This window comes from Peromyscus maniculatus, chromosome 12 (assembly GCF_049852395.1).
Source record: "Peromyscus maniculatus bairdii isolate BWxNUB_F1_BW_parent chromosome 12, HU_Pman_BW_mat_3.1, whole genome shotgun sequence".
In the NCBI taxonomy this organism is placed as follows: domain Eukaryota; kingdom Metazoa; phylum Chordata; class Mammalia; order Rodentia; family Cricetidae; genus Peromyscus; species Peromyscus maniculatus.
Window position 1 is genome coordinate 79,576,783 of NC_134863.1, and position 15,219 is coordinate 79,592,001.

The 15,219-nt window shown below is 50.9% G+C and overlaps 1 protein-coding gene across 1 annotated transcript in view; it reads left to right on the forward strand.

Annotated features, from left to right (window-relative positions):
• Window positions 1-692: 692 nt before the first annotated feature.
• The window catches only part of Hunk (hormonally up-regulated Neu-associated kinase), a 114,666-nt gene continuing 100,139 nt past the window's right edge, over window positions 693-15,219 (forward strand). The window contains exon 1 of the mRNA XM_076549169.1: window positions 693-1,285. Coding sequence (XP_076405284.1) covers window positions 1,025-1,285 — 261 coding nt within the window. The 5' untranslated portion in view covers window positions 693-1,024. The remainder of the gene's footprint in view (window positions 1,286-15,219) is intronic.

The window sequence follows — 15,219 nt, forward strand, 5'->3', positions numbered from 1 at the left end:
CTTCTTCAACCCAGTCATCTGGTCTGCGCGCGAACCCCGACACACAGCCTGCTACGTTCCCGGAAATCCATCCATCCATCCATCCATCCATCCATCCATCCATCCATCCATCCATCCATCCATCCATCCATCCATCCATCCATCGTCCGGGGTCCCTACTGTGTGCCACGCTCTGGGCTGGGTACCCAACCCTCCTACAGTCCAGAGCTCCTCTTTCTCTTTCCCCTGCCCCTGGTGGGTGCGGCTAGTGCGGAAATTCGCTCCCTAAAGGTCCAGAAAGCTCAAGCCCAGACAGAACCAGCGCGATCCCCGCCGCCAGAGGCGGCAGGTCTTGGACTGCCCGGGAGCGCGCGTCTCCGCGGCCGCGCGGGGTCCCCCTGTCTGGCGCTCAGGTGACTTCGCCGCCCACTCCGCCGCTCTCTTCCCCTCCCCTCTCCTGCAAGGGTCGAGTTCGGCTGTTGCGCGCGGGGAAAGGAAGGAGGGGCTAGGAGGGATTTGAAAGTGCTCGGGCTGCCGAGTGGAGCTCGCGTCTGTCCCCGCCGCCCGCGAGCGGATTAAATTTCTGCAAATTCAAACTGAATGAGGCTTTCTTCTGCTGCCTTCCAGAGGGCGCCTGCAGCCCGCCGCGCGCTCCTCTCCGGCGGGAGCGGCCCCGGGGCGCACCGCTGACGACCCGGCGGGCTAGAGGGCGGCGGCGCCTGGGCTTGGGGGACCCCGCTACCCGACCTCGCTCCTCTCGGACCAGCAGCTGCTCGCTCCAGCACCCGAGCAGGGCACCCGACGGGACGGCGGACGCGATCTGAGCGACCGATCCTCCGAGGACGAACTTCTCGGGGGCGGGTCCCCGGTCGCCCCGTCGCCAGCTATTGTCTGCGCGCCGCGCTCGCAAGGAGGCGCGGGGGGCGTAAGCGCGGAGACCCGGGCCGGGCGGGGCCGGGTCCAGGGCGGCGGCAGGAGGAGCCGGGGCAGCCCGGGGAGCCGGAGGAGGAGCAGCGGCTGCGAGCGCGGGAGCCGAGCGGGCGCGATGCCGGCAGCGGCGGGGGACGGGCTCCTGGGCGAGCCGGCGGCTCCCGGGGGCGACGGGGGCGCGGAGGACGCAGCCAGGCCGGCGGCGGCCTGCGAGGGAAGTTTCCTGCCCGCCTGGGTGAGCGGCGTGTCCCGCGAGCGGCTCCGGGACTTCCAGCACCACAAGCGCGTGGGCAACTACCTCATCGGCAGCAGGAAGCTGGGCGAGGGCTCCTTCGCCAAGGTGCGCGAGGGGCTGCACGTGCTGACCGGGGAGAAGGTGAGCCGGGGCGCGCGGGCCTGGCGGGAGGACCTGGGAGCACTGTCCCGCGAGCACCCTGCCTGCTTTTCCAACCTGGTGTAGCTAGACGCACTCTCAGGCTCTCGCAGTGGGCCACCAGGCACCCACTGATGGGTGATGGGGGTGGGGTGGGGGTCAGGTTCGTGGGGTGGGGGACCCGGACAGATAGATGGACCCGCGAAACTACCCCGCACTGCCTTTCTGTTTTGTTTTGGAAGGGTGCCGCCTGGCGGACGCCAGAGAAGGGGACGCGGGGCGGGGGGACGGGCGTAGAGGTGGCGTTGGGGGGCGGGGGGTCCTGCTGTCTCTGACCGTACGGGAGGTGGAACTAGATCTAGACCTGTGTTTGTGTGTGTGTGTGTGGGTGGGTGGGTGGGGGGGTCAGCCTTGCGTCGTCTGGAATGTGAGGCGGGAAAACAGGGTAGCCAGGCTCTGAGATTGCTTAGAGTTTCGTCCCTCCTGGGCTCTGGTGAGGACATGGAGGAGAGTTGAGGCCGGGGACGTACCCTCTCCAGCCGCGTGCGTGGGCTGGGGCAGCTGTAGCGTTGCAGCGAAGACCCTGTTTTTGGCAGGTGCAGAGCTACGCAGCTAGGCCGCGGACTTTGGAGATTTGGAGATAACCATTTTTTTTTTTTTTAAATCTTTTTCTAGAGGAGGGTAAAGGAAAGGAGCCTCTCCCCCCATACCGGGAGTGCCACTACTTCGACCTAATTAGAAGTTAGAGGGTGTGAACTCTTGCCAGGCCAGGTGCAGGCAGAGCTCAGGTGTAACTTAGATTTGTGAGAAGAAACCTAAGAGGTTGACTTACTTTTGAGGCCGGGTGGCCCCACACAGGGAATTGCTCCGGGCTGCCAAACTGGTATCCTCACATAGACCTAACACTCCAACACTTGCCCCAGGCTGGGGGTTCATGCGGGATAAGGAGGAGAGCTGGGGCGGGGGGGGGGGCAAATATTTCCCAGCAGCAAATAGCCCAAGGGCAAACCCTTACGTCTGCTGGCCTAGGTTCCCCTGCCTGGCCTAAGAGTTTGTGAGAGTGATAAATTGTGAGAAGTCGGGTGACTGTGCCAAGGGGCTGCGCTTGCCTTGCCGAAGCCCTCCTGATACTTTGTTTCCCTTCTGGGTTCCGTTGTCCGGGAGACTCCTACATCTGAGCACTGGGCTCCATCATCCTTAGGAGCTGTCCTCTTTTTCTGTAGCCGTCCCAAGTGGGGTGCCCCTGTATACCGGGTAAGCAGGGCCAGGCTGAGTCATTTTCAAAAGTGCCTCTTGCTTGCATTTCCAAGCAAAATGCAAGAGTTCAGCATGAACTCACTTTAGCCCTTCTAAGAAGAGCAAACTCTTCAGACCTGGCGCTAGCTGTAGTCGCTCTGACTGGAGCAAGCAAAAGTTTATTTGCTCTTTGGTGTGCAGTGCGCTGCCTGCCTGACACACGGAGGTCCATTCAGGGTGCTGGGTTGCTGGGTTCTCCTGTTTTCTGGTGGTGGTGGGGGAGGTGAAGGAGTTTGTTCCTGGCCATACACATCACCTCTCTGAAGAGGTGAGTCTTGGTGTTAGTCACATGGTGTTAAGTACCTCTTTTTCTCTTGTCCCGTGGCTCACAATTCCTTAGAGGTTCTTGCCACGTTGGGCTGGACCTCAGCTCCTCAATAGTGCAGTTTTGCCCCATGGCCTGACATTTTTGGCCTGAGGATGTATTCAAAGTTCAGCCCTCTACCCCTGCCCACCAACCCCCCAGTGCTTCACTTTTGGTGTCCTATGCCACTCCTGCCCAATGAGGATCCCTTGGGATACAAGGAATTTCTGCCCACCTGGGGTCCAGATGAAGAGTCTTTCTTCCTGTCTTTATGATTGCTTAATTCGTCTGTACAATGAGGAGCTGCTCGGTGGATGTAAAATTATTTCCCTGAACCAACTGATCTGGTCTAGTTAGACACTCTAGTCCTGGATGGAGAGGTAGAGGCCAGGGAGGGGGTGATACTTCAAACCTTGGTCTCTCCTGCTGTGCTTTTCTCTAGCCAGGACCAGCCCTGTTCTGAGGACAACCGCATCAGGAGGAACCTGGGTTTTAGCTCCTTCAGCTGTCAACTTTAAAGAAACAGTGGTTTCGTACATAGCTTTTATCTCCCTAACCCTACACCATTAGTGCTTAACTAATAGATGTGGGCTTTAGCAGATCGTAGAGATGAGAAAGAGGGGGTGGGGAGAAGGAGAGAGAGAAATATGAGTGAGTTAATGAGTCCTCAGCCCTCCTTTGTTTTGGGTTTTGCCTTATTAAGCAAAGTTAAAAAGTGAAGGCAACCTCAAGCTATTTGCAAACTGCAGGCCAAGGGGCTCCCCCCCCCCATCTGCCCCGGGGGAAGCAGATGGCGTGGAAGCCCGCTTCAGCATCCCCACCCGGCATTACCCCTTTCTCGGGATGCATAACTCCAGTTAAAGCCTTTCACCTTTGCTTTTCACTTTCGGTGGGTACAGATTTTCTTTTTAAAAATGCAGCGATGAATACCGCAGGGAGAACCATGTGTGGAAGCCTTCAGAAGGAGCTCGTCCTGAGAAATGGATGCGCGGACCAGGCGAGGAGGGAGACAAGGGCACATGATCTTGAGTTCCATCTGTTTCAGAGCATCTCTTATCAGAGCATGAGTTTTTATTTTGGTTGGTTTGTGGCCAGATCCAGACTCGTGCTAGTGGAAGGCTTTTGAAGCAGTGTGGGCGGTGGAGGTGGGGGGAGGGTATGTGTTTTTGATAAGGTGCATATTTCCAAAATGCTTTGGATAAAATCCTCCGGGGTTTGCTGGGCATTCCTGGCTGAGTCCAGATAACAAACTAGTTCCCTTTCCCCCCACTTTCATTTTGGGCTCAGCTCTATCTCCTCAAGAGGCTCCTATTGACCCTGCTTCCTGCAAGGCAGGGCAGTGTTTTTACCTCAAGGGCCTCTAAAGTTTGGAAGTAACCTGACTCTGGATGGCCCCCTTTACTGCGGGACCCAAAGGATGGCTTAGGCCTGAGACCTAATTTTGCTCTCCTTTAGTGAAGACGGTCTCTGTCCGTAGAAATAAATATCCACATAAATAAATTTCATGTGGGACTCTTAAGTTACTCTGTTCTCATTCATGGCTGAAGTGATGTTTGGACCAGGAACCATCTGTTAGATTCTGGAAAGCATCACTCATTGTGGCTTTGACCTAGAGAACGGAGTTGCTGGGCAGGAGTGTGGGCTAGCAAACCTGACGGGGGGGGGGGGGGGGGAATGGCTGTGCTTGTGGCCTCAGAGTGGTTCTCCGTAGGTAAAGAGATGCTTGTGTTAGACCCACGAGACGTTGCTATCACATTTGAAAACGTGAGCAGAACAAAGCGGAAGGGTCTTTAGCCGTGACAGGTGTCTGCTGGCAGGCCGGGTGACCCTATGCTTCCTCCCTGGTACCCCCGTGGTGGAAGAAGAGAGACAACTTGTAAGAGGTGTCCCCTGACCCTCAGACTTCCCCAGGTGCCCTTTGCTGTGCGCCCCCCACCCCCACCCCAGCAAATGTGATGAAGTTAAAAATACCTAAGGACAAAGCAAAGTAGGGGAAAGAACAGGGATGTCTCGGGCACAGGGTAAGCAGGGGTGCGGGGGAGGGGCGGGGAGGGGGGCTGCGGGCTCCTTCACCTTCACTGCGCCTGTGATTAAGAGGCCAAGGGTACACTGAACTATCTCAGATAACTCATTCTAACCGTCGGTTTTTATTTAAAGAGCCCATTGACATATTTCATTAGAGTTATTTTGGGGCCCCAAACAAGGACTGGCTGCTTAGTAAGTTACAAGTCATCCTGCACAGAACACCACGGTACCAGATACCTGGAGTGAAGAAGTTACTAAAATTACCCTTTTACTATGTTTTTGCGGAGCAGGAAATAGGACTAATTTTAGAGGTGGCCTTTTGGCAGATCTGTTTTTAGCAAGTATTTCTGAAACAAACAGGTGCTAAATCCTGTATTTCTTTTGAAGTGCTAGAGATTTCAGGGGCCGTGGCTCTGCGGCACAAGGCCTTCGTGGAGAACTGGAAGTTCCTATTAACCTCCAGCAGGGGCCCTGTTGGCAAGAAGAGGAGATTCGCAGAGGCACCTGCCCTGTGAGTCGCCTGTGACGGCAGTGCCTATAATTTCCTGGATTACAGGTGGTGCGGTTGTGGGCACGTTCGTTTGAACTTCCGGCCTGGCCTCATCTTTTTGAAGTACTTGGTGATGACGAGGGAGATTGGCATGCAGGGCTTGTTTCTTCGTGCTCACTGATACAGGGCCAACGGACTTCAAAGGGTGCCGGGAGCCAGCGTCACCGTGCAGAAGGGTGCCCACGAGGAGGAGCACAGCTTGTATTTTCTCTGCAGGTGCTGAGTCCAGACTGCACTTACTAATCTGACTCTGGTCTTCGGGCCCATCAATGCCTGCATGTTGGCGGCTACTCCAGGGAGATGGCAATTACCCAGAGCAGTGTTTTTCTTCCCAGCAGGGGTGGGGCGTGGCAGCCAGCCACAACCATCTGGAGAGATGGGCAGGTTGGGTCGATGGCTTGGGCATGAAGTGGCATTTGTACTGGAGGTTTTTCTTTTTTTGCCCCTCTCTATCATTCATGTTAATTGAGAGACTTTCGTCTTGCCTAATTGCACCCCAGTCAGTGCGCCTTACTTCATTGGTTTTGGTTTGTGTTGTTGAAATAGGGTCTCACAGGCTGCCTTCGAAACTTGCCATGTCATTGGGAAAAGAGACCTTGAGCTGTTTGGTCCGTCTGCCCCCACTTCTAGAGTCTTGGGATTGTGGGTGTCCGCCATCATGCCCAGTTTATTCAGTGATGGGGACTGTCTTAATTACTGTTCTATTGCTGTGAAGAGACACCATGACCAATGGAACTTGTAAAAGAAGGCGTTTAGCTGAAGGCTTGTTTGCCGTTTCAGAGTCCATAACTGTCATGGTGGGGAGCATGGGGGCTGGAAGGCAGGCGTGGTGCTGGGCCAGTAGCTGAGAGCTTGCATCTGATCCATAAGCAGGAGGCTGAGAGGGAGACTGGGCTGGGCATGGACTTTTGAAACCTCAAAGCCTACCCTTAGTAATTACACTTCCTCCAAGAAGGCCACACCTCCTAATCCCTCCCAAACAGTTCTACCAGCTGGGAACCAATCATTCAAATACACAACCCTATGAGGGCCGTTCTTGTTCAGAGCATCACGGTGATTGGCCTCAGGCCTTCGTGCATGCTTAGGCCAGCATCTGCCCATCGAGGTACTTCCGTCTCACCCTTGCTGTGCCCCGGCTCTGGCCACAGAGCCTGACCTGACCTCAATTCCCTCCCTGCTCTCTCACGGGAGTGTGGCTGGATGCTGCGATTGTCAGCCGCAGTTGGACACGTCCCGAGGCGTTCTTTTCAGGGGCTCCCGCCCCGGTGAAGCTGGCTGGATTCTCGATGTCGACCGAACAGTTTCAGGGTAAGCAAGAAGCGGAGCTGACAGTTATTTAGAGACTTTCGGGCTGGGGAAGTGGTTCAGGAGTGGGTACAGGCACTGACCACCCAGACTGATGACCTGAGCCCGATCTCCAAGGGTCCACACGATGGAAGAGAACAGCCAGTTCTTGCCAGTTGTCCTTATGACTTCCACAGGCGTGCCAGGGCACATGCCCCCACCGCCATCCCCGTAAATAAGTAGAATAATTTAAAATTGTAAAAGGAGATTTTTAGGGCTGGGTAGATGGCTCAGGGTGGGAAGTACTAGCTGTGTAATGTGAGTACCAGAGTTCGGGTCCCCGGAACCCACACAAAAGCCAGATGGGCATGGCAGATAATACTAGTGGGGGGGGGCAGAGACAGAGAACCCACAGAGCAAGCTGGTTAGCCAGACTAGCCGAAGAGATGAGCTTATTTGTAGTGAGAGACTCTGCCTCAGTAAGACAAGTGGAGACCTGTGACATGGGCAGGCTTCCACATACATGTACACTCACATACATGTACACCCACATACATGTGAATGCACACGCATACACACACACACACACACACACACACACACACACACACACACAAAGAAGTTTTAACAGAGATTCTTAACTAGGAGGTTACTAGAGACAACATGCACATCAAATGTGCGTGTTGTCTCCGCAAGGGAGAGCTCTGCCTCAGTGTCTCAGCAATCCATGCATACGGTTTTGGTGGTTTTCAAGTTATGTCTGAAAAGCTTGCTAAGAAGCCCCCTTCCTTTGTCTCCCCCTCCTTAAAAAATGAAATCATGATTGCAGGGTGGCCCTGGAGATGCTTCGGGAGGGACTGCTGTCTGGTAAGGAAAAGCCATGCATCATAAAGGTTGTCTTTTACTATAGATGGCATTTCTTTATGAGATTTCTAGAACATGGCTGGTTTCCAGCTTGGGGTGCGGGGTGGGGTATATGAAGAAGGGCCACCTGGGCTTAGACCTTGAGTGAGGTTCATTGTTATTTTAACATTCTTACTTAAAGTATCTCCGTGAAAGGGGTATTATCTCTATGCAGACAACCTTCACAGCAAATGTTAACTGTGTGGGGATCCTCAACTCTCAGCTCATAAGAGGGTTCAATCAGACTCCTGGGTGGGGCTGCTGTTCCCCCCAGGTTCCTTCGTTTTCCCCTGTTGGTAAGTGTAGAAAAGCAGGGCCTGGATATCACACACGTTGGATGATGCTGGTAGCTTTGAGAGCCCTTGTCTGGAGTGCCAGCACGGTGGCTGATATTCGCTGATGGACTCAGGATCTTCTATGGATGTTCTCATTCAGTGCTGGCAACGAGCCTGCACAGGTGACTCTCACCTTGCCGGCCTTTTGACCTGCACCACCTCGGCAGAGGGATGCCTTGAGCAGGTTTTCGCTCTGACTTTCTCTGTTAGTTTGCTAGGGTGGCTGTGAGAAATTACCAGATTAGGTGGCTTCAGCAACAGTTATTTATTGTGTCACATTTCTGGAGATCAGAGTCCAGGAAGAAGGCCTGGGCAGAGCCATGCACCCTCTGGAGGCACTTTGCTTCTTCTGATGCTTGGTGCTCGTACCGTCCTCCAGATCCTGAGATTGTTGATGTGGCCCACCAACCTCTGTCTCCCTTTACACGGGGCTGTTCCTTTGTCTCCCGGCTGAGTGGCTTCCTTCTTCCGATAAAGGCTCCACCATTGCATTTAGAATCCATTCTAATCTAGTTTTGTCTTCTTTTAACTTGATTACATCTACAAAGACCCCATTTGCAAATAAGACCACATTCACAGGCACTAGAGCCGTGGTTCTCAACTGGCGGGTCTCGGCCCCTTTGGAGGTGGAACAACCCTTTCACGGGGGTCGCATAGCAGTGTCCTGCATCTCGGATATTTACATTATGATTCAAAACTGTAGCAAAATTACGGTTATGAGGTACGAATGGAAATAGTTGTATGGTTGGGGGTCACAAACAACGTGAGGAACTGTATTAAAAGCTTACAGCATTAGGAAGGTTGAGAACCACTGTGCTGGAGGTTAGGACTTAAAGCTGTCTGTGTGAGCTGGGCATAGTTCAATCTGCTACACCTTAGGTCAGTGTATTGTATCATGAGTGATTTCCTGGCAAGCTGACCCTGAGGAAGAGGGGAATGTGTTCCAAGGCCTGGGAAGGGAGAGAGAGAATTCTGGAGGTCAGGGTTGGTGGGGTTGGTGCCTTCTGAGAGCCGAGGGAAGTCAGACTTGTCCCGCTGGCTTGTAGATAGCTGTCTTCCCATGTTTTTGTCTCTGTATCTCTGCTCACCTTTCCCCCTTGGCGAAGGCAGCAGCCGCAATAGGTCAGCATCCCCTCTAATGACCCCACCTCAACTCCATTACCTCTCTAAAGACCTTGTCTCCAAATAAGGTCATACTCAGAGGTGTGGAGAGCCAGGCCTCTGAGCTGTGAGTATGGGAGGGGTGAGATGGGACTCTAATTGATGCGTTCGCATCATGCATGATATATGCTTATGAGTTCACCTCCCCACTAGACCGTAAGCCCCACAAGGAGGAGACCACTGCCCTATTCCTGATGCCAATAATAACCTCTGGCACACACAGATGCATGCTTTGATCTTCCTGAGTGTTGTATAGCACTTTTTCTTCTGGTTATAACAAGATGCCATCTTGGACTTTGCCTGGTAGCCATGGCAACTAGAGCAGAACAAGACAGTGCAAGCCAGGCTTGAGATAATGGCAACAGAACCTTTAACAGACACTCCCCAGTAGATGCAGGAGAGGAGAGAGTCGGGAAACCTCCCCTGGGATTCCAGCTACTATTCCCAGCCCCTTTCCAACAGTGGCAAAGGATCCCAGGAGATTTGGAGTGCATGGAAAAGAAAGGGTTAATTAAAAGCAGGACTCCATGCTGTAGCTTCAATGAGGTCGCCATCTATGATGGGATGGGGCTTTTCAGTGATGCAGCTGTCTTGGGGAGTCGCCCACATTCCTGTAAGTGGCCCCTCACTCACGCTATGTAAGATAGCCCAATGACTCCTTGGTCTCGCCAAAATGGACTTGGGTGAAATTGCACTTTGGCTTGTCATTGGTGCCAATCTAGGGTGAATGGGTGTCCCCTTCTGTCTCCCTAGGGACAGTTATCACAAACCAGGATACAGGGAGGGATTTCTGAGTGGTGACATGCATGTTGTCAGGCTGTGAGTCCACAGCAAGAACGGTCCTTCTCTCTTCCTGATGCTGCTGGGCATGTCTGGGGTTGGCCGGGTTGCTGGGCTGCCATCCTGAAGAAAAACCCTGGCCCAGCAATAGCTGTGTTTTCTATAGAGACTCGTTACGGTAGACAGCTAGTTATTAGAGTGATGGGATCAGTCAGAAGACGCCCATTCTGCAGAGTCTGAGCACCGTTCCTGGACCCTCAGCTCTTCCCAGAGAATGTGAACCCACACTAAAGCAGATGAGAAGGTTGCTATTTGCAAACATACATTTTTTTTTTGGATGTCTCCCATGGAGATATACGTAGGCTTGGAGTCTGTCTCTTTGACTATAATTTTCTCCATAAGTTTATTAGTCTGCTAACCCAGATTCTTGCCAAAATAGTCTGTAATCCTGCAGGCTCTGCTCGCCTGTTTTCTGAGCTATTTGATGAGCTTTGGTCTCATTTCCTGTTGTTAACCTTGGCCGTCTTCATCCTCTGCGTGAGTTCTGGTTGTCTTACTGCCTGTCTTGGGGCTCTTTGGTAACTTGTCAGGGGAACGTTTCTGCCATGGTTTGAACACTCTTTATTAATGGGTGTGTGTGTGTGTGTGTGTGTGTGTGTGTGTGTGTGTGTGTGTGTGTTTGCTTACATGAGTTTATACATACCATGTGTGTGCAGGAGCCTGTGGAAGCCAGAAGAGGCCATCAGACCAGTGCTGGGGACCGAACCTTGGGCCTCTGCAGGAGCAACATGTGCTTTTAACTGCTGAGCCATCTCTCCAGTCCCCTCTTAGAACTCTTTTTCTGTGAGACGTGACCTCTGTTGGTCACCTGCCCTTTGCTTCTAGACTGGGCAGGAAGCGCGAGTGTCCACTGAGCACAGAGCGCCACTGAGGAGGCTGTCTTCAAGCAATGATAGGTCAGAGGTCAGAGTCCCACAACTCGCTGTGTGGAACAAAATGGGTTTCCTGGCCTCCCGGATCCCTGATGTGCTGGGAAGAAACAAATGAGCAGCAGGATAGTAGACATAAAAGGGTGAACACTGGTTCATACCAGCTGCAGGCCACGTCTTGCGTGTCGTGTTGAAGAAGACATTTTCTGCCATGAAGCATTTTGCAGTGGGTACTCCTGTCTTAATTTCCCCCTCCAGCTTTGACCACCATCCTAGGAATCTATTAAGTTTAGCATGTGAAGATCCACGTTTTGGGAAACCCATTAGAGAATGGCAAAGCTGGGTTCACCCAAGAAAACATTTCACAAGTGTTTGGGGTCTTGGCTGAGAGTTTCCAAAGGAAAGCGTGGGTAAGTGGGCAGCTAACCAGCTCACGGATCAGTGCAGAATGAAAGCTTGGCGCCCTAGGCAGAGCTGGGGTGCTTGTGGGTAGTATAACCTTCCTGTGTGGTCCTGGGGAATGAGAGACACGTGCCCACGTCTGTAATATCCAGCTTCTGCCTTTTACAGGTTCACCATGAGATTAAGAATATGCACACAGACACACACCCACACACAAAGAAACAAGTACACATGGATATATATATATACATATATATATATACACTATTAAATATAAACTATATGATATTACACTGGACATAGATATAAACAAATACAACTTTTTGGCAGCGCAGTTTCTCAGTGAAGGGTAGAGGGTGGCAGAGACAGGACAGTTAGCAACTTTTGTAAGCGCCCTAGGAGAAGAGGAGATATTCCGAAGAGAGATACCACGACTCTCCCTTCCCTTATCATTCTGTTGAAACTGTCGACCCCAAGGAATCCTGCGCTGTGGGGAGGGGAAGGCTGATGCCCAGGTGCCAGCAGGAGGAGGAACTGTCTCCCAGAAAGAGCTTTCACACGGTTCTGATAACTTGGCAGAACGTCTTTCAGGAGAGCCTGGAGGTGAGATAGTGATGGACCAGCCGCAGTGATGATGGATGGGGCCTCACTCCCATAGGACTGCTTCATTATGTATGCCTTTTGGTCTGTATTTCAGCCTAGACCTAGTACCGGTCCCCCAAGGATGGAGTCGGGGGGGGGGGGTAATAACTGGACCTTTTTATGTGTTCCTTTTCCCAGTGTGGCCACTGAAAGATCTTGGATTTGAGTTCAAGGGGTTCAAGGAGGAAGGCTGTCTTTTTGGGTAAGAGAAAAGTTATTAATGCCACTGACAGTTAGCTGTAGCTAGAGTTTTCCTGCCTGGCCCATAGTCAGGACAAATCTCTGTCACCCGCCAGTCCCACAGCTGCTCAGACCCAACCAAGTAAACACAGAGACTTACATTGCTTACAAACTGTATGGCCGTGGCAGGCTTCTTGCTAACTGTTCTTATAGCTTAAATTAATCTATTTCCATAAATCTATACCTTGCCACGTGGCTTGTGGCTTACTGGTGTCTTCACATGCTGCTTATCCTGGTGGCAGCAGCTGGCAGTGTCTCTGACACTCAGCCTTCCACTTCCCAGAATTCTCCTCTCTCCTTGTCCCGCCTATACTTCCTGCCTGGCCACTGGCCAGTCAGTGTTTTATTTATACAGAGCGATATCCACAGCAGTGAGCAGATGGCAGGGGTTCGGAGTAGTGTCCAGGTCCATGTGGCAGAGTGGGGTCCCTTACAGGTTTCCGTGGACAGCAGCTTGGCGCCACGTGGTGGATGACTAGTCCAGAGTACAGGCCACTGCTTCTTATTGGTGGGGAGGGAAGCCCTGTATTTTGAGGAAGGGATGTATGCTCTTGTGAGGATTTGTAGAGAAGAGTGGAGGAGGGTCCCTTTTAGTTAATGCGTGTCCATCCCAGGGGCCAAGAGCATGGAGTCTGGTAGCCTGAGGCCTGTATGTCTACTCAGCTGTGAGAGTGGGGGAATACAGCTGCAAACTGGCATGACCTTAGCAGTGACTGGTCTGGGGTCTAACATCTCCGCTCTGTTTCTTTCCATAACAGGAAAGGGAAAAAGAAGGGAGGGAGGAAGGGAGGAAGACGGAAGGGGAGCAGGGGCCTTCTGGGGGTGTGGATGTCACAGTCAATTTCTAGCTGCTTCCTGCAGACTTTTGGCGTATCTTGGAGACCTCCCCATCCCCGGGTGATGATTCAGAGGCCAGGATCAGTACTCATACACCAGGAGGGCCTTGTCCATGTAAACACGTATGGTGTACTTTATGGTGGTCTGCATAAACTGGCTTAGCAGAGGGATTGTAGAGAGGGCCGATGGACATAAGAATAAAACTATTATTAAAGGGATAATCACTAAAAGGATGTCAGGATGTCCACGGAGAGTTTTGGAATCAGTTTGAGTTGTATTTGTTGTGAAGTGTGGGCAGAAGTAAGGATAGACTTCCGTCAGGCTGGTGGAGCTCTCCTTAGAGTGGGTATCATTACCTTGTTTTGATTTGGTTGCAAGGCTGTTCAGTCACATGATACGGCAATAGATTGCCCATTTTTGTTGTTGTGTGTTTTGTTTTAAAGGCTGAGATAGCCCAAGATATGACCTTTGGCTTTGGGCCTGTCACATTCCAACTCCCCACACTCGTCGAAGTGCTGGCGACACAGGCAGCTTGCTGAAGTTGTACAAACACTGGTGTAGCTTTTCCTTGGATCTGATGAAGATGAGGCTGAGTTCTCAGGAGAGAGAAAGGCTACCAGAGCCACTGAGGAAGAAACTTCTGGGTCAAGTCATTCTGTTAGCCTTCACGATCCAGCCTGATCGTTTATTGTTAGTAGTGTATCTAATACTAACGAGATAAAAAAGCACAGTGAGTGTCAAAGGTCTCCGATCAGTGCCCGGATGTAGATGGGGAAAGACCGGTTAAATCTTTAGGTATCCCTAACTGTAGCCAACGGCTTGGACTCTGCTACTACTTTTCTTAATAGTAAAAGGTTTTGGCACTTAGAGTTTGGATATAAAATATAGGAACTGTGCTGGCAAAATGGTGGGTCAAGGTGCTTGCTGCTGTAATCATAAAATACTTTTACAAAGACAGTGACACATTTGAATGCTTTTGAACATGAAAACTGGGCTACAGTAGAGTGGAGTCTGGGTACGTGAGCAGTTATATCAAAAACACGGTTAAAGGAAGGCAATGCCATCCTTTTCTGTAGTCCGGTCGAAAATCAAGATTAGCATCATTTTATCACTGAAGAGTAGCCCAGCAAAATTGTAAACATTTTTTAAGTGTAACAGGATTGAAGAAATGTTAGAATACAGTCCCTTCCCTCTAGGCTGGCGGAGTTTTCTTCCAGCAAATGAACTCAGTCTACTTGTCTTCTCTTGGAAGGAACTGACTGTGATGAACTCATGATCTGTTAGTAGCCATCACTTATTTAACCATCCATCCAGATGACTGAAAATCTGAGGCACGATGAGGATTTTGTCTACTGGCCAAATTTATAAATAGATTGAATTATTTGTCCAGAAGATTAAGTTTTATGATCACTGTAGTTTAACCAGAATGTCTCAAGTAGGCATAATTCTTTGTAACAGAATTTTTCCCACTGTTAGACAGTGTCTATCTAGTGAGAGACAGCTTTGCTCATTGAGAGTTCATGCCAACAGGATTTGGAGAAATCTAATCACAGGTTTTACATGTCTCATTTAGTAAAAGGATAGAACACAATCATTATATTTCTAAGCCCATTTCTGTAAACATTCCTAAGAGGAGATCTGTACTTCAGAAAATTTTATTGCTGTAAACTGAGAACCAGGCATCAATTTAATCTGAGTGTAACAGAATTTTGGCCACAGGAATTATAATTAATTTGGAACTAATAAAACCATCTTTTTGTAAATTTCCCAGATAAAAATCTTTTTTTTCCCAAAGCCTTTCCTTTCTTTAAACTTCTTTATCAGAAGTACTTTATATGTGCATGCCTTAATAAACCAGTGAGAACTCAGGAAGTGACAGTTCACTGCAGAAATACATTGTAGAAGACATTGAGAAGAGTTTATATTTAAAATTCATTAATAGTATCGGTAAGTTCCAAGATGTCCCTGTATGTCTTAGAAAACAACAACCCTCTTTGCCCTGTGCGTACTCACCCACTCAGACATACGAACACATCTTAAAATCAGGAATGTAGCACTCTGTAACCTGGATGGTGGCCACAGGTCTTAGGTTTTTTTTTTTTTTTCTTAGAACACAGAATGACTCATAAAGACTGTTTACACACAGGCTGCAAACAGCGGCCGCATGCAGACAAAGTGACAGTACAAAGTGATGGAAATATGGTTGCATCTAGCCTGTGAGAGGGGCTGAGCAGAGAACGAAGGTCTAT